The 23,297-nt window shown below is 43.0% G+C and overlaps 1 protein-coding gene across 3 annotated transcripts in view; it reads left to right on the top strand.

Annotated features, from left to right (window-relative positions):
* Positions 1 to 23,297, top strand: part of PACS2 (phosphofurin acidic cluster sorting protein 2) — a 136,411-nt gene that overhangs the window by 45,556 nt on the left and 67,558 nt on the right. For all 3 annotated transcript variants that reach the window (XM_090046821.1, XM_090046818.1, XM_090046819.1), the window contains exons 3-9: positions 2,939 to 3,028; positions 8,276 to 8,401; positions 11,240 to 11,402; positions 14,203 to 14,276; positions 15,288 to 15,368; positions 17,647 to 17,706; positions 19,543 to 19,700. In XM_090046821.1, coding sequence (XP_089902947.1) covers positions 2,939 to 3,028; positions 8,276 to 8,401; positions 11,240 to 11,402; positions 14,203 to 14,276; positions 15,288 to 15,368; positions 17,647 to 17,706; positions 19,543 to 19,700 — 752 coding nt within the window. The remainder of the gene's footprint in view (positions 1 to 2,938; positions 3,029 to 8,275; positions 8,402 to 11,239; positions 11,403 to 14,202; positions 14,277 to 15,287; positions 15,369 to 17,646; positions 17,707 to 19,542; positions 19,701 to 23,297) is intronic.

Raw genomic sequence — 23,297 nt, 5'->3', positions numbered from 1 at the left:
ACCAATCTAGAAAATCAGAATAGACACTATAAATAAAAATATGCATCTAATCTTAACCCCTCCTCCAATGAAGGATAGCAAGAGGAATTGAGACTATCACAGGGAGGGATAGGAAGTTGCTTCTTGAGTATTTTTCAGCTACCATCTCCCCATGTACGCTCTTGCTAGAGCTTAATGGAACCTGGTAGTTGAGGAGCTATAGAGAGTTCAGACACTAGGTGGACAAGGTTGTTTGGGTGAATCTGGTATCTTTTATTAGACCAACTTAAATAGTTAGAGACATTTTTTCTTAGCAAGCTTTTGGGTTTAAAAACCCTTACTCGAGCTGAGGAAGCATCTGCAGTTGGTGTGTGCTCTTCCTGGATGGCACGTACCAACTGCAGATGCTTCCTCAGCCTGACTAAGGGTTTTTAAACCCGAAAGCTTCCTAAGAAAAATGTTTCTAACTATTTAAGTTGGTCTAATAAAAGATATCAGATTCACCCAAAGAACCTTGTCTGCCTATGCCTTTAGACCAACACGACTATGACCTACTCCCCTGTAACACTAGGTGGAAGAAGTCTTGAAGCCTGTACTCCAGAGAGACCCAATACAGGGGCAAAATGCTTTGTGTTCTTCTTAGCCCTTGGAGCTAAGGGATTACTGAGCCTTTTCACAAAAGGAGGGAGTTGTGGCTTGTGCAGACCGCTTCCAGGACCATATAAAGGAACCCCAGAAGATGTGCAAATATGATATGCATGGTCAGACCATTTGGGGTCTCCTAGCCTCATTAAGAATTGGTTCTATATACTGTTTATTCTCTCAAATTATTGCTACTTAGAAGCACTATGTATACGCCCTTATGTGTATACCTTATTTAGGTTGGAAGGGCACAGGTCCCAGCGAAACTTTAACTATGTGAAACTGGATTACTGCAATGAAGATGGTTTTATGTTGGTTCTGGTTATGACCACCTTTGCGCACTTCCCCCCCCCCCCCCGCATTGCTGCAGCTTGATTACCTCCCCATTTCTAATTAATTAATCTGGTTAAGAAAGTGCTGATATCACCATTGTAACCAGTAGAAGCAAGGGCTGAAGGCAAATTTAGTGTAATTTGCTTAGGATCACAAAGGAAACTTGTGATGGATAAGTGGTCTCCCAAGTCCTAGCCATTGGACAATCCTTTCCCAATCTTCTCTTGACTTTGGCCTTGCATATCTCCTGATGTCACCAGGTCACCTGTAGAGGCCTAGAGCTGTAGCTTACAAGCTAACCTTGTGTATTCCTTGTCCTGTTACCTGATTTCCCCACCCAGGTTTATTATGCCATGTAATGGGCTAAAGGTGGGGCAGTATCTGGGCAGCTCCTCCATCAATAGTTTAAGTACATTTCAATCCTTCCCTGTTAAAAGCCCCCTTGTACCTTGGGATATTAATATGGTGCTGACAAGGCTTTTGGGCGGGTCACTTGATATGCATGAGCTCAAGTTTCTCTCAGTCATTTTTTCTGAGGTTGGTCAAATTGCATTGCTGGGTGCATTTACTTTCAGTCAAATGGCTTGCCCAGCTTTTTATATTAGAGATAAGGTGTTAAACATATCATAGGCCCTTCCAAAGGGTCTGAGGGAGCTTTACCTTTTGTCAGCCCATCTGTTGGTCCTTCATTACAGAGCCATTGCGCATTTTTACATATGCCTGGGACAGGGCGGGGTATGCTTTAATTAGAGCGGCTCCAAGAACCACTCTAATTTAAGTGATGCAGTGTCTTGTGTATCATTGTCCCTGTGCTTCAAAATGGTGGCAGGGAAGCTTTAACTAAAGATCATTCATGAGCTTCAAAGTGTCCCTTCTGATATTTTGAAGCGTGGGGATACTGATATAACACGAGATGCGGAGGCTGGCTGGAGCATGCTAATTAGCACATTCCAGCAGACTTATTAATCGAGTTTGCTCTGATGTGCTGTAATTACAGCATGTTAAAGCCAGCCTCCTAGCATGTCTACAGGCACCCATTGTGTTGAAGCATCATTAAAACAGCCTTGTCACTGTTAAGGACTCTTGCATTGACTGGCCCAAATTCAGTCTTGAAAGTTTGTCATAGTTGCTGGGATAGCTATATCTCTGCCCTTTACCTAGCGTCTGTCTTTGCTGAGTTCCATTCTTCCAGAGTTGCCATTAGCTGCCATTGTCCCACTTCTAAAGTGTTCCCCGAGCTACTGTGTCTGGTATCAAATGCTCTCCAAGAGATCTGACGTATTTAGGTGCCTTGTAGAATTTCCTTTCCTGGAGACTGCCCAGAAGTACATAGTGACAAAACAGTCTACTCAAACCAAAGCTTATAGAAAAGGGAAAATAAAACGGTCTATATGCATGTCTACCTTGCCTAAAGCTTTATAATTTCCTGATGTTAAACTAGATAAGGTAGATTTATTTGGACAAAACCAATGGGCATTTGTTTCTTGGGTCTTAAACAACAATATCAGGCTCTTCTCTTAAGTGAAGACATCCTGCTGTAACTCTTTGCTTCTGGACAATGGCCCCTCTGGGCAAAACCAGTTCTGAAGGCTCAGCAGAAGATCAAGCTGACAACCTCTGCACTCTGCTTCTCTATTCCTGGCTCCTATTATGAGTGTTTGAATAGGCATACATCCACGCACAGAGGGTCGGCTCCACTCCAGCAAGCTGTTTGTAGCTCAGCATAGAGCTCCTGTGAACTCTCTGCCCATGTTCTGCTTGGAGAACTACTGCCTGCCAAGAACAAATTTTCATTGGGAATGGCTGGGGGGGGGTGGGATTTGTGGGGAGGGGAGGATCCCCCTTTTGTGGTCTCTCCCAACTTTGGCGATTCACTACATCCCAAGTTACAAGGCATTGGACGCTAGAGTCCTGAAAAGGTGAAGGGAGCGGGATCATGCTGATGCCCAGAATTTCATCTGATGGATTTTCTCTTTCTATGTAGGGTTCTAAACGAATACTTCGGTCTCATGAAATTGTGCTGCCCCCGAGTGGACATGTGGAGACGGAACTTGCACTAACTTTTTCACTACAGGTAATGGAGATTTAAACCTCAAGGAGATGCACTCATTTAGAAAGCTTTGTTGCCTTTAAAGTCTCTGTGAACAGTCTAATTTAAATCTTCTTCTGAAATGACTGTAGGTTGTTCTAGCAGACACCCTAATGGTTACCGTAATGCTTTTCATTATAGTTGCTGTCTCAGCCATTTGGACTGAAATGTTCTGTGCTGGAATTCTGCCTTAGCTTGAATGTTTTGGGGAAGTTTCGTATTATAAATGATCCAGCAATTTCCAAGTGCTAGGCTGGCAAAACAGTTGTTTTTGAAACACTGGCACCTCTATATTTTAGAGCAAAGCTATGGAAGTTGATGGGGTAGCCACAGGGTTGGAGCTGTGCTTTTTTTTGCCATTTTGATGGAAATCTACAGAGACACAGGCAAATTATAAGGCTTTGAAAAACAGCATGTGTATGCCCAGTGGAACTTGTTGAAAGGCTAGCAGTTAAAGACTCTGACTGTTTCTTCTTCAGGAAGTGTGTGCCATCCCCAAAGTGCCCAGAGCAGTCTTTCAACTCAGCAGTATTAGTCCCTCTAGCGAGCCTGCATGTTGTCATGCTTTAGGCATTGTAGTTTACACAGGACTTAAAGGACTTTTCTTGTCATTGCTTCTCCTGGTTGCTGATTAGGGAGAGTTTGGTCTAGGAACTAGGACAATGCTAGAAGTTGTTTCCCTGCTTTTCTTTCTGCTCTCCTTTGCTGGCATCCAGGTGATGTGGAAGGAAAAAGCAGGAAACCACTTAACTTGAATGAACTGGAAGGGGGTTAATGGCAGTCAGGTGGAAGAACAAGGCTAGAAGTGGGGAACAAAGAGCCCAGAGGAAAGAGGGATATTGGCAAAACCTTCACCAAGAACGCCTTTCTAGTTTGACCATAGTAGCCTCATTCCCACTTGCTTTTCCACACTCATTTAGTCTCGTCTTCTACTAGGTATGAGGGATTTCCTCTGTACCTTACCTATTGCTGAGGGACCCTTGGCATTAAGAAGTGTTCCTCAGTGACCAGGAGTATCTTGTGTGGAAGTGAAGCCTCTTGGCTAGGAGCCAGCAGAAGACCATGAAGTCCATTTCAGCTCTTCTACTGACTGATGCATATAGCCCTAACCAGGAACCAAGTCTCCTACCTTGCACAGATATTAGTCTCCATATTGAATAAAAGGAGAGGTAGCTGAAAAGAACTTATGCTTGTGCAGTCAAGAACAGAAGTAGCTTCTGAATGGTCTTGGATGTTCAGGAAAATAAGAATTGTGGTAGACACATGTAAGTGGGATCCTGTGATTTTTATTTCAGCGTCTCTTGGCAGCTTTTACCACATCCCACAAATTAAGTGCATTTGCTTACAAAAATGAAGCTCCTGTCTTTGCCATTAATGGGGAAACATTAGCTTGGCCCCCACGCTGTTTGGCAAGATGCATTGCCTTATTAGAAGTGCTAAAATAGGATCCTGATTCAGCACTTGTAGATGCACATGGCTATGGCAAATCAATATTAGCTCCTGTGTTTTTGCCAAGACTAGACAAATCCTGGCTTCCTGGGGTGGAGAGATTCCTAGGCCCTTGTTCTAATAGCAGCATGTGCTGAACCTTCCCAGTGAGAGCCACAGCAATCGCAATGTGGGGAACCTCTGCACTTGCTCTGCTTAATGAGATTCCTGTGTTGCAGGCATTTGGGGTATTCACATTTAGGGAACACATGAATGTTGTGGAAGTCTATGAATTGTTTCACATGGTAAAGATAGAGGTCTTAATCCAGTGGGGCCTGGAAATCAAATATGGCCCATACTTATTCCAAAATCAGTTAAAAGTTTCAAGTATGGACTATTGGAAGGATGATGGTGATAGTGGTACTATAAGTAGTTGCATGGGAGAAACTTGATGGCTTTCCAGTCAAACTGGGATATGGAAATAAATGGAGATTCTAGATTTTCCCTGTCCTGAACCCAGCCACACAAGGTGGGTTAGAGACTTAGCCTACCTTCTAAATAAGCTTTGATTGCAATGTGAATGGAAGCAGCAACTCTGTTAGCAATAGTTCCTTTCTTCCAAATGTATTGGGTAGGTGTGGAGAACTAAAGTCTTGGCAGTAAGCCAAGATCTCCCGAGGAAAGGCTTTGACTTGGGATGAGGCCAGACTGTCCCTCTCCTACTGTGTGACACCCAAGAATAAATATTCTTGATGGATCTGGACAGGCATGTGGTTTTCTGGGACTTTCACTTTCCTGGTGGTAGGAATTGGGGTTCAGCTTCCCTTCATTCTGCATTAAAAATCCATGCCCTTGGAGCAGAGAACTGCATTTAACATGACCGTGACTTGCAGTGAGAGTGTTCACAACTTTCTTCTTCTTTGGACGTGAGCTTTCTTGCAGTAGGTACCCCCAGATCATCTTGTGGATGTCTTGTAATATAGCCCCTCAGAGTACAGGCCAGGCTGTGTATGGACATTTCTGTTCTACAACCCATCAGAGTCCACTCCCATTGGAGTGACTGGGAATGCAGCCTGAGCCAAGGTGACAGAACTGTGCCCTTGACACTGTAAACTTTAAGGAAACGGAATTGGAGAAGCTAGCAAGTGTAATGCATTGAGAACCTGTTGCTGAGATGAGGCCAAGTTCTCTCTGATTACAGGGAGGATTTGTGTTCTTGCACAGTGATACAGTATAAGAAGCCTTCCTGGAATGGCCCAGTAAGGTTTTAACAACACTAACTGCCTCTTAATTGGATGATAGCTTGAAGATGCTTCAAGCTTCTAACTATGGCCTTGCCCAAGCAATTTGGAAGCTAATGACCAAGATATTTGAGATAAATTTGTAGGCTCAGGAGTGTTGGCCAACATGTAGCTTCTGACTAAGAGCACCTCTGATGTATGGCAGTGATTCTCAGCCAGGGTGCTGGCCACCCAGGGGTGCTGTGAGATCCTTTGAAGGTTGCATCAAGGTAAGCAGATAAGCAAAAAAGCACAGACTCAGGCTCAGTCTCTGCCTGGCTGTTCCCCAGCCCCCACAACCTGGCCCCTCTGCAAGGTAGGTAAGCATTGTAATAAATATGTTTTGATTTGTTGTTTTTTTTAAATGGGGTGTTGCTCAATTCACAAAAGTCATGGAGGGGTACCTTGAATTTGTTGATCGGTTATTCTGCTAGCTCAAGTGGTAGGATCTGTGTAGCAAATGCAAAAGATCTGATGTTTCCGATGAGCAGACAGCTAGGGAAGAGGGTGGGGTAGTGATACCACATATTGCAGTAGGTTTTCCTTTCCTTTTTGTTTAAATAAACCTCAGATTTCCCCATACATAAAATTCTAAACCAAAATGAATCAAGACTCTGAAGTCCAGTACTTGGATCAAAAAAAGTGGGAACCATCTCTGCAACATAAACTCAGCCTTCCTGTGCATTTGTATTATGATAGTCTTTTTGGTTATGTCCTTAATACTGTTTCTTCTCTGAGCCCCCTTGCCTCATACAGGTCACGAAACAGACCATGTTCACTGAATGAGCAGCTATTCAGTATTCTCCTTATTTAGTGTGTGACCTTCCGCACCCTATTCAAGCTCTGCTCTGAAGTTAGAATTAGTATTCTCTTAAGCTTTTTGGTGGTTATTGCTAATGCTGGGGAAATATTCAAATGCTGTGTGCTTGCTTTCACAACACGGCATGGAATGAGGGGGTTTCAAGTGTAGCATAGATAGGAACTGAGGCATGGGGATCAAGGCCAGAAGCATCTGCTAATTCTGGGTATGCAATTTGAGATGCATAGAACCTGACTCTTTCTCCCAGGGTGCTTAGCACTCCAGAATATTTCATATTTTTGCAGCCCAGCTCCCATTTGACTTTAGTGGCAGCTGCAAGTGCCCAGCACTTCAGAAAACCACATGCCCGGGAGTCAAGTCGTGTGCCCTGAACATAAGGAAAAACACAGCGAGTGGCCACCCATAAAACCTGGTTTAAGTGACTTGTCCAGAACCACATGAGAACTCTCGGGCAGAGGCATGATAAGAATCCAGTACCTCTCAGTACCCTTCAGCTGTCTTACTCGTGATGCTATCCTTTCTCTTCCCACAATTCACTGCTCCATTCACTGCATACCTTCCAGCAGCCCATGAATCTGGGTCCTATAGTCAGGCTTCTTCACCACACAGGATTGATTTCTTTTACGTTATTTGGCACATTGAGGCAGCCTCCTGTGGAGAAAACAGTACCCCAGGATGTCATTAGTCTCTATTATACACATAAGGGAGCCAATTTAGGATTGCATGGGGAAGACTGATTCCAATTCTGAGGGTGTGACTTTGCAAGCTGATGTTCCCTTACCATCCTTTGTGCAGTCTTTATAAGGAAGTGATTTTCATGTGAACAGACTATTTTAAAACAGTTTATTTGGTCATTGGCCGAGTACTGATTTCAGGAAATGCAAAGCCTCCTTTGGCTGGAGAGCATGGCACTGCCTGTCCAACCAATGAGCCATGGGGAGTTTAGGACCTTCTTGGGCTATCCTAGCTCCTGTGTAGTCAGCCTTTCAAAAACTTACTGCAGGAGACTTCCATGGGCTGTACTTAGTCCAAAGTAAAGGTCAGGATGTTGCAGCAGGGACTTCAGGGTTCCCACTGGTTTCTGAAAACAAAACCCAAGTTTAGGAAGCCCAGAGTATAGGGGTTTTCTTTTGGGGTGGGGGGGGGGGGGTGGTTGTGTTTTGTGTTTTTTTGGTTTGTTTTTTAATCCTGCAGGAACTTTGCAGTCATACCTGCTCAGAGCAAACCAGTTTCTTCCAAGCATGGAGAGGCAGCCAGGGGAATTCTTGAGGGAATCGTTGTAGTAACTATTCAGATCTTTTGCATTTTGCTAGTAGGCCTGACCCAGGAAGGGCATGGGGAAACAAAGCCCTTGTAAAAACATACTTGGAAAGCTGTGTCTGTAGATTTAATGCTTATTGTACATTCTCTTTCTCAGCATTGTGAAGACAGACTGGATGGCAAAAGGAAGGAGAATGTTTGAGTTCAGGGAAGAAACCCAGGGGTAGATTCTCAGTAGGAAGGGAAGGGTGCACAGGGGACTAGCAGCCACTGCTATTGTTAGAACCAAAGATGAATTTAACTATAAACATCTTTAAAAACACTAGTGTTTAGAGAAGTAATTAATCTCTTACATGAATCTGTTACCAGCAAAAAACTTACGTAGCTTGGATCAAGTGCCAAGAAGCAGTAATAAATATCTTTCATACCATATTCTCACTGCAGTATCCTCACTTCTTGAAACGAGAGGGCAACAAGCTTCAGATCATGCTGCAAAGGAGGAAGCGATACAAAAACCGAACCATCCTAGGCTACAAGACTTTAGCAGTGGGCTCCATTAATATGGCTGAGGTACGTACCAGATACAACTCAAGTGTTCATCCTTATGCAGCTAATCCAAAAGAAGATGTCACCCCAAAAAATCCTTGTCACTCTTAAGGTTACCAGTCATTTTTAGGAGTTTAATTTTTTCCAAGTGTATTATTGTTGGAGTTCAAAGGTGTTAAGGGCAGTAATATACAACAATAAATACTATCTATTTCTCTGAAATTTATCTTAATAACCACAGTCCTATAACATTAGTTTATTACCTTTATAACCTTTAAGACTGCAGATTCGCACCAATTTGTTTTTCCAGATACAGAATTGTTTGCCTTACATTCAAGGCACATTTTAACTAAAGAACTGAATAACTTATAATTGTGAGATTAAAGATTAAAAGATTAAAACATCCAGCCCACCAAATCAAGCTTTCCAGAGGGAGGAGATGCTAGGTGGTCTGTGCATTCCTAATTCTGTCCCTCTATTCTAGCCAAAGTTGTGGAAATCCGATTTTAGGCATCATTGTGCATATGTGCAAACATAAGATGTTTAGTTAATTTTTTTTCATGGTGATTTATTTTAATATGACTTGAATAGTTATCTGGCTCTTAACTTTAAACCAGTAGTTGGGGTAGACTTGTAGCATATCTGTTGAGCTTCAGCTAACTCTTTCAAGTCCTAATTAATCTCTGCATCTGTGTACTTCTAAGTGCAGATAGCCTTGTAGAAGTGTGGCCTAATGGAAGGCTGCTGCGCTTCCCTTAGTATGGACCTCCTCCAACAGACATCATTCCAGTAGAGAACTCTTATCAGGATGAGTTCTGTAACACTACATTCAAGCTAGGCTGTTGTGACTTCAAAACAAAGGAATTTTTATTAGTCAAATCTACAACAGCCTTTTATTTTCTGAGAACTAAGCTTGCAGACAAACCTGTGATGCTTCCATTTTTTAACTAGAGCGCATTCTGAATTCTAACACTTTTAGCTGATTGCTTGTCCTGCAATACATTCAGTTCATTGTTAAGAACTGAAAATGAAATGCCACTACAGGAAAAAATGAGCAGCGCTCAACCAGGTTAGTCAGCAAATATCTTAACAATAAGCATTCTCCGTTGAAATGTAATAGGTTTTCTTGCTACATTTTTGTAACATCCAGTAGAGGTTGGAATGTAAATATTAAACATCTATAACATCCTTGCTAATGTTTCAACCAGATCTTATTCTCTCCCTTAACTGGATCACTTAACAGACTCTATTCAAAAAAACAGAAAAAAATGACAAAAAACCCCCAGCCTTGCTGGTGCCCCTTGCTCCCCACCCACAGCCCTGCTCCCGCAGCTTGGCTGGAGGGGGCCTCCAGCTGCCAAGGCTGCAGACCTGGGTCTGCACCCCTTGCTGCCACTCCCCCCTGCTGCATGGCGGGGAGGTGGCTCTCTGCCGCAGTGCACACTCCTGAGGGGGGCAGAGGGGATCTGTGCACAGAGCAGGCGGGTGTGGGGTCCCACCCTGCTGCCCTCCCCTAGGGCCTCTACAGCCTGGCAGGCACAACCCAGTGCAATAGGGCAGAGGAGGGCCACGTGGAGAAGCTGTTTGCCACTGCAAACTCCGTGCTGCCCTAACAATGCGCCTCCTGGCTTGAGGAGTGCAACCCTGTGCTGCTGCCCTCGCTGAAGCAGCGCACGAAGGAGGTGCGTTGCCAGGGCAGTGGTGAACTCCCAGCGGTGGGCAGCTTCTCTGCCCGGCCCTGCAGTGCCCTGTTATGCTGGGTCATGTCTGCCGGGCTGCAGAGGTCCTGGGGGAGGACAGTAGTCCCAGTGCTTCCCAGCTCCCTCCCTCCAGGGGCCTCAATCCCATACTTCTCCCCACTACTTACCTGTGGGAGCTGCTCTCGGGCTGCCTGGGCCCATGTGCATGTAGATGCACATGGCTCCCCTTGACTCACTGCCCTCTTCCTGCTCCCTCCCAGGTCCCTGCAGGCTGGAACTCTGCCAGCCTGCAGGGAGCTCATTGCAAAACTGGAAAATCCGCGGGTTGCTCCAGTAAAACAAGAAAACCGTGTTTGCCTTCAACAAAAGGTAAAATCCTCTGTTTACTCCATTTTTCCATGGGAAACAGAAAACCTGGATTCCTGGTGATAAGGAAAAAGCCAGGGAGGTGCATAAGGAAAATTTGGAGGCCTAGAATGAGAACTTGAAGAATAGGGTGAGAAGTCTGAGGGAGGTGTGATCTAACTATGCTGAAGGAGGTGATGAAAGGAGGATGAGTATGGGGAAGAGCATTCCAATTAGCAGGACTATCAAGGTAGCCTCATGCTTATATTGTGGTCTCATTACTTGTCCTCATTAGCACCTGCTATCACATGCGTGCTTGTTGGTTAGTTTTTTCTCATAGTTACCTGCAGAGTTTAAACTGTCAAGACAAGGAGTATTGTTTTGGAAAGCACCTGGAGAATTTAATAGATAACTGGCCAGGAGCAGTTTGCTGCTGGCGGTTGCTTGAGTTAGCTCATTCTATGTTGATACCTTCTTAATTGGGAATTCCTGTGTTGAGAACTCTTGCTGAAACCTAATAGTTAACACAGTACGGATGATGTACTGAAGCTTGGTACTGGAGAATACATTTATCAGAGGTCAAGCACACCCCAGCAGATTTTCCTTTCCCTGCCATTCCTTGAGGTCATAGCCAAATGAAATTTGACTGTGCTGAGAGTTTGTCAATGGTCCTTTGAAACACAGTATTTGAGTCTTCTTGCATGCTTGTAAATCCAGAACAGCTCTGTTTTTAAAGTAAGGTTGAATTTTTTCCATCTTTTTTTTCCACTAGCTTTTGTGATGGATTTTAATCCAAGTGTGTGTGTATTCCTTCTAGGTTATGCAGCACCCTACTGAAGGAGGTCAGGTTCTGAGCCTTTTCAGTAACATCAAGGAAGCCACAGCCAAAGTAGCAGAGATATGGATTTTCTCACTGTCCAGTCAGCCCATAGACCATGAAGACAGCACTATGCAGGCCAGCCAGAAAATCAAGTCCACAGGTGAGGGTATGCCTTTCTACTGGAATTCAGCCCCTTTCCACCTTCTACACCATTTTTTCCTTCTAACAGTTCCAACTTCTACCTTAGTCCTGCCCTGAAGGACCCCTAGGAAAGCTGTATTTTTGTAATATAAATGAGAGGGAAGACTTGGATCAGACCTGCCATGCCCCTGCCAACACCCTTTTCCTTTTGTTATCATGTTAAATGCCCTTCACTATCTTGGTCTTTGGGATGAGGACTGCTGGGTTTTGTTTGTAAAGCACTGGCTATAGTGAATCCCAGCTTCTGAGTGTGATCTGTGAGCACAGCAGAAACAATAATGGTCAACTTCTTGTATTTTTCTGCTAACCAAAATACAGACTTCAAGGACAACAAGGAAAGAGGAAAAATACCTGACCAGTCTTCTTTTAAGCGGTGGTATAGTCTGGAGAAACTTTAACAGAGCAGGTGGCCAGAGAAAAGAAAGCCCAAATGGAGCACCTTGGGAGAGTCAGCTTTTTTCTGCTCTTCCATATTCATAAAGAGTGTAGATCCTCACCTATCCAGGCTTTTGAGACCTTGGTGACCTCTGGTCTGAGTGTGTTCTTGTATGGTACTCGAATAGACCTCTTTCTCCAAGGCAAGCATGTAAATTTTGGACATGTGGATAACAGGCTTTGGTAGGCTTTTGTAACTGGGACAGAACGTGTATAATTCTGTTCCCGGAAAGTTGTTTTTCATGTGAACTTGAGTGGAATTCCAGCTGGAGTGAATGAGTTCCTCGGACAAGTCAGTACCAGTTTTTGCTAGTCCTATAGAATAATTTATACCTGGTGAGAGAGTTCTGAGGCAGGAATGGGACTATAGGGTTACAGGACCAGGCCCTCGGTTTTAGATTCCCTGGTTTGTTGCACTATATGCATTTTCCCATCGTGAAGGAATTGTAGAAACCCTTTGTGACGAGTCTGCTGGTGGTACCATCTATGATAGAGGCACTGAATTTTGAGCTTGCTACAATGTCTAAGTCGTATCTATTGACTCCTGTTCTCTACCTCTTTAATTGTGTTGTTTGGAACATATATTACCACAAGCCAATAGCAGGCTTGCTGTAAATGATTCATAGATCGTTAGGGACTGGAAAGGACCTTGCAAGATCATCGGGTCCAGCCCCTGATAAAAATATAAAGGAATTTTCTGCAGAAACAAAGTACAAACAGGAAGTGTACCCATCGGTTAAAAGAACCAGTACACATAAATACAATGGTAGACCATGTACTGACTCCTCTTCACGAAGTTGTGGGGATGTGTGAGAACTTAAAGGAGTAGAGATCTACCAGGAAATGATGTCACTCTTTAGTGTCCATGTTGCTGTTATGGGTAAATTATCTTGGGCAGGTGCACTGGAAATTCTCCATTAAGTTAAATGGACAAAGATACATTTCTGCTTTTTATTGGCCACTTATGAGTTCCCTTTTTTTAAAATAAGATGTGGAGGAGGATGTGGGACAAGAACTTTCTCATTTGCACAGATTTCACTGCATGATCTGTAGTCTCTGGCATCTGTCGTTGGTCCAGTTTACCTCACTTGCATAACTTTTAGTTAGTCAAGCACAAAATAAGCTATTCTTTGTAAATAGGCTTACAGTAAGGTTCTACAGTAATTGATGTAGGACAGCCTTTATAGATTTTGCATAAGATAATGTTCTGCTTTTGGTTATGAACTAGCTTTGTGAGCATATATCCTGGATGTTCAGTGAGTGCAGGAGATCTTAGTTTTCATACACATGAGTCTTCCTTTCACATGACATCTGCTGAGTGACAAGATAATCATTTCATTCTGACCTCTAGATGAGAAGTGCAAGTTTGGAAAGCCAGAGTTTCCTACTTGCAGAGATGCACCCTGGAGAATCCCCAGGGTGCATCTCTGTAAGAGGGGAAAGCTGGGTGAGTGCTTCCAGGGGTTGCATGGTCCCATACTGTGTGGGAATTCCTGGAGCACACAGGATTGGGCGCTTTAAGGCTTGGGAGCATCTGCCCAGGGCACCTGGAACATTATGTTTGCATTCTCACTCCATAAAGCAAACAAACACCTTCCTCGGTAAAGAAGCAGAAACTATTACTACCTTTCCACCCCACAAATTTTGGGTATTTGAGGTGTGACAAGGCACAGAGATGTCTGTTTGCTTGGCTTTTGTGCCACTAAGAATTCCTATGGCAGCATAAAAGGTGACATCTGTTTCCACCTGTTATCTCTAGCAGCTTCACTTTCATGAGCATTTTCTTTCCTTTATAGGCACTGTCCGTCACCTTTAGAGTAGGGGTGTCAAACATATGGCCACGAGTGGCATCCAGCCTGCAAAACCTCTGTCTGGCCCCCTGGGCTACCAGCAGGCCAGCAGAAGTTGCAGGGTATAGCCTGCAGCAGAATCCAGGGCCCTTTGGCTCCGCTTAGCATGACCATCAGTGGCAATAGCTATGCCCCTGGACTCACTGCTGCCACCAGATGCCTTGCTGCCAGGGTGGCCACTGCAGCAGCCCTCACACCCTGGGCTGGATCTGGCTGTAAGGAGCCCTGTGGTATGATTCTGGCCTGATGCCACTGCCTTAGAACATTTATTATTTCCCTAATCTCTTGGAAGTTCTGGCCTTTTCTGTATAGTGTAGCAAAGTAGTCATCTCCTGAGACAGCTATGCTCTTTAACTTCAAGGATGCTAACCAGTGTGACTTAACATTTGTCCTCTGTACTCCAGAGAACTAAAGCCCTCCTGCTCCATTCTTTCTAAAGGGGATTTCACAAGGCTTTCTGCTCTTCCCTTACAGATAACTATTCTGAAGAAGAGTATGAGAGCTTCTCCTCTGAGCAAGAAGCTAGCGATGATGCTGTCCAGGGGCAGGTACTATATGAGGAGCTGCTGTGCAGTAAATTCCCTTTTTTTGAGAAGGGCTTCAATACAACAGTGATAGAGAGGCCATGCTTAAGTTTAAACTGTATACCTAAATGATTCAAAAGTAACACCCAGCATTTGGCTCTGAAGGACAAGCCATCTGCAGTGGCAAGGCTAAAGCCAGAGCATACAATACTGTGTTTTTCATGTTGTGGTTTGTTGGAAGCTCTTATGAGTTCAACCTTTTTTTTTGTTTTGTTTTAAAAAACCCACCTGACTGGTATCAAATACAGAGAACTTGCACAGATTTTCTTTCTCTTAGTAATTAATGGCACTTGCTGATCAACTTCAAAGCGTATGATTAAAATAGTAAATGTATTAAAAAGAAAGGATTGAAGGAACCTTATAGGAGTGTAAACAGTTGCATCCTAACAGCTTATATCATTATTATTCCAAATCAGTATAAATGAATCTGTCCATACCCTCATCACTAGTATGAATGGGGTGAATTTATACTTCCCAGGGCTCCTGTTCTTGGCTCTGTGCAAACCCAGTTCCCTATTTTAGAGCCATTCTTTGCCATCTGTAGCAGCCAGAGCCTGTCTCAAGTGAACTTTGAGAATACAAAGAAAGAGTAGTTTTGGGGAAGCACTAGCATAGCACAGTGACATATACCAGCTGTTTGAGCTCTGGCTGGCAAGTAACATATTGCATACCTAGGGCTGAATGTTCTGATTCAGCTCTTTCTCATTCCTGAATGAGTGCAACCCCAGTCTCTGGCCTGTTCCCTCTGTTCTGAGCCCAAGGTTATGCATGTTCCCTCTACAGCACTTCCAATCCCTACTGACAAGACCTACAAATACAGAGTCTGAGCTGTACTCTCCCCACTCCTGCCGTATATGGTCACATACTGTTAAACTCCCTGATGCATAAAATGCTGTATAAAGGAAGCATTGTGCAAAACAGCTCTTGTGTTTTCTTGAGGCAGGTGTAAAGACTAGACTTTCTTTTCCTGTTCAGGATTTGGACGATGATGAATATGAGCTGGGGAAGCCAAAGAAGCAGCGGAGATCGATAGTAAGAACGACGTCCATAACCAGGGTCGGTGGAAATTAGTTTTACTAACACTGTGAAGGGGTTTTGGCCAGGATGTGCATGCCTTCCAGGGAGCTACAGAGCTAGATCTACAGTGAGCCCAATGGCAAGATCAAAATTGTTTGTGGAAGGTGGGGAATCCTTAAAAGGAAGTGAGCCAAGAACCCACCAAATTACTGTGAGATTGGGTGGGGAGGGTGACCTTAGCTATACATGCATGTTTGCTACGTCTAAGAGGTAGCTACCTCTAAGAACTTGAGTGAAAAGCAGCCATGAATCCCATGTATGTACAAGGCCTCACTTGTAGCCTTCAGTGGAGCAGAGACTTTGTTGGCTTCTCTGCACAGGGTTGAATTGTATTCCTAGAAGAGGGTTTCAGAGTGGACCAGGCAAATCAAACGTGGGACAGGAGATGGGCCCAATTAATAAAAGAGACCAACATTTATGGAAGTGTGCCTGTTTAGTCCAGATCGAAGAAATCTGCCTATGATGTTGGATTGTTTGGTAAATAATTGGCAGTACCAGACTATCATTAACCGCATGTTTGGGCACTCTTCACTTCAGCATGGAACCAGAACTTCTGCCTTGGATTGTTCATTACCTGTGCAGTTTTGATGTTGCCTGAACATATCTTGAGTATTATCGTAAGCAAAATAAAGTTATTAGTAACTTCAGCCACCTCTGCTGCAGAAACCATGGAATAAATTGGATTGACGACTAAACCTACTCTTGGTTGAAAAAAAAAATCTACCTTTGTTACTAACGTTTCTAACATCCACACTTCCTGAGGGCATCTTGAATCAGGCCTAATATGGCTGGAATTTGCCATCCAAAGACAGTCCCTTAAATGTGGATCAGAAAAATGACAATTTTTAGGCTCTTTTGAGAATCTGTGGCTGACCAGGACAACATACAAGTTCCTGAACACTGGAATATGCAGCTTTCTGTGGTTTTCACAAGAAAACAAGTTGTCTCTAGCCTTGGCAGCTAAGCATATCTGGAAACCTGCAGTGCCTTGACTGATAGAAAAAGCAGCTTCCTTGAGTTTTTTTTCTGTTAACTCTTTTCTATAAGGGAGCATCCTTACCTCTGATAAAACTAAGACAAATTACTTCAGTGGTAGAGGGGTACTTGAGGAGGTGGGGGAGGGAGGGCAAGGAAAGGAGAAGGTGGGAAAAGAGGGAAAGAAATTACAAGCTGCTTTTCACAAGCACCCAAAATGCACAGACATAAAAAGCAGGGAGTGGAATTATGAGCTTGGGATTTATCATTTGGAGTTACAGGCCAAGCTGTTTGGGACCAATATGGTCTTCTGTAGAGTTATGCCAGTGAACAGCCTGTATCAAGGCTCTTCCTTCACTCGTGTTCTGTCCTTATGCCACCCTGAGCATGTAGTCGAAAAAAGACAGCCTGCATTTCCTGGGTCTTGGTAAGCATTCGCTGTTTTGAGGAGGACTATATAAGGCTTCCAATAGAAATTAAGCAAAACTCAGCACTTGGATTTTTACTGATTTGAGTCAGCAGCACATGTATAGGAGGAGGTTGGACTGGATGTCTTGTGGAGGTCCCTCTGGCCCTACTTTTTTTATGATTCTATGAACTCTGACATTGAAGCCCAGCCAAACCAAAAAACATCTTTTCAGTCCCTCCAAGTTTGCTACAGCTCTGCTTGTAAAGCTGTAATGCACTACAGAACCTTGCTATGGAAATGGCTTTCTAGTCATCCACTTGAGAGAGGGAGAGGAAAGGGGGAGCCTCCTTCAATTAAGACTTGATGTAAAGAAATAACTGATTACTGGGAGAAAGCATTGTTCTCTTATATCAGTACTGTAGAACCAGGCAAAACTTCTTCATTGGCTCATGTAGGTACATAAGAAGGCAGAAGAAGGGCCTGCTGTATCTAGCTGATAAATTTATAGCAAACCCTTAGTCAGCTTGTGACCAACTGGCAGGCTAAAATTTGGGGATTTCCACCAAATATGTAAACACAAGCCTGGCCAAGTGCATTTGGGAGCCAGTTGAGCTGTAAGGGCTGGGACTAAGCGGTGCAAGCCCAGGATGTTGTGTCCCCTTATTTAGAATGGGATCTGGCTTTGTTTGGTAAGCAATATATGGGTTACAAGGAAAAACAGCAGTACTCCTTGGTTTGGGGTGTAGTTCAACTGCTTGGAGGGTGTTGCTTTGGTACAGCTGCTTTAAATGTCGTGGTGCTGCTGGCTACCAACAGGGGATTTTATTTATTTACTCATGCCATATTCACATAGAAGTGTTTTTTGACTTACAGCAACAAAACTTCAAACAGAAAGTGGTGGCGTTGCTGAGAAGGTTCAAAGTGTCTGATGAAGTAAGTGAGGAAACGCACATTTACACTGCAGGGTTTTTAAACTGCTTTTGATGGGATTTTGCTTAATTGGCTTATTTCCTGTATTTTTTTAATTTCCTTTCACTTTTTTTTTTTTCTTGCTTCCATTTTTGTTTTCAGTCATGCAATTGGAAGTGTCCCAAGATCGCAAGAGACCTTGGCCTAAATGCTATTGTTCTACTTGGTTCCTATATATGGCTGCCTGGGGACTAATTTTTAAAATACCATCAAAAGTGACATACAACTGACATGCAATTTTGCTAACAGATCTCAGCAAACACTTTAGCTAAGTACAGACATTTGGGGAGGTTCAGTCAGGTTCAAATTAGGTTCAAAGTGGCTGCCAATTTAAACTTAGCTTGTCTCGGTGCTGATGTTACACTTACAGACCCAGTCTCAGTGCCTGGCAATCTGTCTAAACCTGCAACTGTGTAGAGATTCAATCCATACAAACCAGTTTAAAAATTGTAGAACATGATTTAAGATGAACCTGGATCTTTGTAGTATCAGATTAATTAGATTTAGGTTAATCTGGTGCATGAAACTTCTGGGCACTTCCCCTGTGCAAGCCCCAGGGCTGGGAAAACCCAGCCACTGGCCCCAGCCCCAGGGCTGCTCTTTTCACTCCTTCCCCCCTTCCCCCATGCATTGGTCTGCTTTTGGGGGGGTTTTTTGGTCTGCTCCCCATCCCCCAGTTAGCCCTCTCAACCCCAGTCATAAAAGTCACTCTGGGTACAGCTGCTTTTATCAATGTTTGCTGCTGTTGGAGCCAAGCAGGTAAGTCCCAGTGGCGGGAGGAGAGGGAATGTAGGTTTGCTGGGGGGCGACCCCACCCAACTCCTCCCTGTTTCCCCCCCAGTTCATACCTGTTCCTGATCCCCTGGCAGACCCCCAATCCCCTCCAGCTTGCTAAACCCCCAACTGCCTCAGTAGCCCTTCCCATCTTGATTAAGTTTGGTTGCAGCTTGTTTTCTTCATGCTATAAAAGTTGAATGGACTATGCAGAATCATCTACCAAATATGTACGTAATGAAAAATGAGACCATTTGAAGAAAAATACAGAAGACTAAGAAACTTACTTACTGTGAAAAAAGGCAGATGCAACACAGCAGCTTGGACTGTACAGTTGCTCTTAGGAAGAGGCCAAATAAAGCAAGTACCCTTCTCAGGACCTTATTTTAACAAGTGCTGTCCATTCCTTTTGGTCCTTCCTGTGAAAGGAAGTTGATGAGTTTGTGTTAGATCCTTGTCCAGATGCTCTTTATTTAAAAAACCCTTGTTTGGATGTAGCCCATAATTTTTTCTTCACCAGTTTGCAGATAAAACAGTGAACTTAGTCAGAAGGAGCTGCAGTCATTTGATGAAGGTTGGGTTATGCCCTTGAGAGCACAGAATGCATACATGTTCCTCTTCCGATAGTGGGACCCACTTTCAAATATTCTGTTACCTGTTATGTTTATAAACATAGTGAACTGATATTGTAATAAATTATAACGTTTTCTATGCATCTTTAAGCTCTCAGGTAAATCAGTTCCTTAACCACATACATATTTTTTACCAACCATGCTTAACCATTTACTGAATGCATTGCTCATTTTTTTTAAACATGTTTAAAATTGGCATCAATCTCTACAAACTAAAAAAAGAACCCACATACAGAGCATGGCCCCAGAATTGGTCTGTGAAAGGTGCCTGACTTTGATTATCAACCAGAAATACCAACCTGGTGCACTGCAGTACCTGTGTGAATAAAGGTGTGGAATCAGTCTTCTAGCTATTAAAGCAATGCCTTGTTTCATCCATATGTTCTATGCTTAGGTTCTGGATTCAGAGCAGGACCCAGCAGAGCACATCCCAGAAGTTGAGGAAGACTTGGACCTTCTGTATGATACATTGGATATTGAAAACCCCAGTGACAGTGGTCCTGAAATGGAAGATGATGATAGCGTCCTCAGCACTCCTAAACCAAAGTTAAAGTAAGGATGTGGGGGTGGTGGATGTCTAGTAAAAATTTGGTATAGCTTTGCTACAAGGGAAGTCAATTGGTCCAGAGAATGAGCAGGTTAACTAAATGCTTTGCAGCATCCACTTCCTGTCAGGCATTTGGAATCTGAGAGAAAAGAAGGGGAAGGATAGGGATTCAGCTCACTTCTATATAGCTTATAGCTGCAGGTCACATGTGTGCCATTCATACTTCTATCTTTTCCTCCTTGATGTGACAATAGGGAGCAGCGTTCATTGTAATCACAGCTTGAAAGACTTGAATAAAGGAGAGTTATATGTCTTATGCCTGACAGCCTTTCTCTCCCTAGAGCCTATTAAATGCTCTTTCAGGTCTTTTCCATAATGTGCCAAATGCAGTATGGATCTACATTGTCTGTTTAGACTTTTGCCTGTTGTGCCAAAATATCTACTGACAATAAGGGGAACCGAGAGCCATATAAACACATCACTTCCCCCTGCATTGAAAGAGGAAGAGAGAGGCACTAAATAGTGGCAGATTTGATCTCAGGGAGGAGAGGGGCTAAGGCACATGTCAGTTTTTCTTCAAAACAATGGAGAGACCTTATCTAGGAGGAAGGTTTTCAACAGGAGATCAAAGGCAGGCAATGAGCAAATGGTATTGTGGAAAGCAATGTGGCAGAAGCATTTAATAAAGAGTGAGAAAGATGTGACTAGCTTATGAAGATGGACTCCTGGTAGCTTTTTGAACTAGGTAGCTTGTGTCAAGTGCTGTTTTCCTGAAAGCAAATCAGAGTTGGGGGTGGTAAATGACCTGACTGCTTATAGTGAAATGCAGATCATTTAATAATCTGGAGCAGCTGGATATACATCTTTAATATAATCAAATACTAGGTTTTGCATTTTGGAACCTAAACCCTTAAAGATTGGGGCACTGAATCATGGAAATATGACCCTGCAAAGGATGATGGGGCAGTGGTAGATGCCTTGAGTTCTTGTGCTTAGTTCAGTGGTGTGGTGATTTAAGAAACCAGTTTCGTCATAGGATATGAATGGTGAAATATTGTTTAAATCAGGAGTAGGCCTGCAGAGGCATTTTGCTTGGCACATGTGCCTTGGAGCTGGGGCTGCACTGCCATAACAAGGATCAGGCTTCTCGTGGCTCCCCCCACCATCCATCCCTAGTATGCTAAAGCTTTGCAAGTTGAGGATGCAGGTGTTTTTGACACTCTACCCAAAATGTTGCCAACACTTGGTTTAAGCAGAAGCAGATACTGTGTCTACATGAAGTGTTTGGAGACCACTTTTTTCAGTATTGTTCATACCAGAACTGGAAACCTGCCTTTAAAAGGATATAAAAACTTGGTATATGTCTAGAGCTGACTCTTGCAGGAAATATCCCTCAAGTAAAACTAAAATAGCTCAGTCCCAGAAACCATCACTGCATCTCATCTTAATGTTTTGGTAAACCAAATTTCTGCTTGGGGAGAATATTTGATGAGAGGGTCCCTTTTTAACACACTAAAAGCACATGGGAAGCAATGGCTGGAAACCAGGAGAGAGAAGGTGTTTTTGTTTTTTTGGGTTTTTTTAACACCAAAGATAATTTTAACTATCGAAGAAGATTTGTGAATGACCCACAATATTCAGTAGTGATGGGGTTTGATGCAGGCCTAAAGCATGGAGTTCCATCACTGGGTCCTCACAGGGGGCCAAACCAGAAGAATTTTATAGAAAGTGGAAAAATATCGTAATTTAAAAAAAAAAAAAATCTTTTGTCAAGTTCAAATGCATTTTTAATTTGTTAGTCATTTGGAAGAAAATGTTAAACCAGTGACCTCTTCTCAAAATTTAATCAATTCAGAGGCTTCTCTTATATAAGATCTCAAGGCAAGCTTCTTTAACCTTTTAGGTCATGCATTAAAGATATGGCACCTTGTCGTCTACTATGTTACATATCTGTATCTCTTTTTTAATAGAGTAATGCTGGCATATATTTGTCAGAACATCTTTATTCCTGGTTTTGTTGTGCCAAAAGGTTTTGCATTAATTTAGCTTTGGTTTTAGGTTAGCAGAAATGCTTGGTTTACTTCTGTGGTTGATTTGTCAACCATCTGGTATCTTTCAGAGTGTAGCTTCTAGGGCAGACTTAAAAAAGTAATGCTGTGGGAGAATACAGTAGGTTCCAATTAAAAACTACCATGTTCTTTCAGGTAACAGTGCCCTTGAATGTAGATGTATCCACTCTTTCTGACTGTAAGAAAAAAAATTAACAGACACATCTGTGAAGCATATAAAAGTTTTTTAACTCAGATTTAAAATTCAAGCAAACCATTCTTAGAAGAAGCATTTAATGTCTGAATGTGTCTCTTTGTGCTCTTAAAAATTCCAATTTTCATTCAAGGATTTCTGACTTACTAAATGATTTAACCAGGATTTATATACCCTGTTATAAGAGTGAAAAAGGCTAGAAATCAATAATCTGAATAAAACTTGATTTAAGTTGTAGCAATGCATTTATGTGCGTAGTTACAGCTTCTCTGCTTGGTTCACGAAAATGACAGAATCTTGTATAAAAGCTGTAGGCATATATAACCTATCCACTTGTCATGTTCTAACCATCATGCTAAACAGCAAGAATGAACTTTTAGTTACTTACCCAAAGTTTGTATGAAAAAAAAATGTAAACATTTATTTCAATTTGGTGATTGTATGTATGGGATCATGATTGAAGCTTGTGATCTTAAATGAATATATCTCATTGTGATAGTTCCTGCTTGCCTTAACATCTCTTATGTCTGCAGTAGAGCAAAGTCTCTGCCCTTTTTAGACTGTCTCCAGGAGGAACCAGCGTTTCAGGCACAGGATTGAGAGAAGCATAAAGGAGCAGAAGAGAAGAGTAGTGAGGACGGAGGGAATTTGCACTGCAGTGGAGCATAGAAATACCTGGCTAGTTCTAGTAGTAGTTCATATGATAGTAGTCTAGCCAGAGCAGCACGTTACTTGGTGCAGGCTGACTTGACCTAGCTCTCAGCATGGCTTTGGGACACCAAAGTAAGAGAGGAAAGCGACTTTCCAAGAATAAGGTATAAGGGAGAGAGGGAATAAGAGTCAGAATTCTCTTGGAGGGAAAAGACATTTAGGAATATCCAGGTAAAGGAGTAGTGGTCACAACCATGTAGTACAAACCTCAGAGGAAGAAGGAGAGGACTTGTGAGTTACAAGGAAGAAAAAGAGGCAGTTTCTCCATATCCCTCCCTCCCCACCCTTTCCCCCACCAAAGGTCATGCATTCTTCCTGGTAAATTAATTCAGGGTGGGAAGGAGAACACCAGAGAGAAGCATGGTTAAGGATCTCTAGGTTTGCTAAGTACACACTGAGAATGGAGGCTGGGGCAGGTAGCGGTGAACTGTGATTACCTTGATAGAGGGAGAAGAGGATGGTGAGGGAAGTTGCAGTAGGAACAAACATGACAGATTTGTCTTTGAGGAGGATTTGGAACACGGTGAATTCAGGGTGGGTTGATGTCACCAACATGGCCTGTTGCAAGGTGAAGACTAGGGTGGACATGTAAGAAGAGGGAAGGAAGGAGAGGATAGAGCTGGCTTTTC

This window comes from Crocodylus siamensis, chromosome 5 (genome assembly GCF_052110815.1).
Source record: "Crocodylus siamensis isolate JL-2025a chromosome 5, ASM5211081v1, whole genome shotgun sequence".
Taxonomy (NCBI): domain Eukaryota; kingdom Metazoa; phylum Chordata; order Crocodylia; family Crocodylidae; genus Crocodylus; species Crocodylus siamensis.
This window is presented reverse-complemented; position numbering and strand designations above follow the sequence as displayed.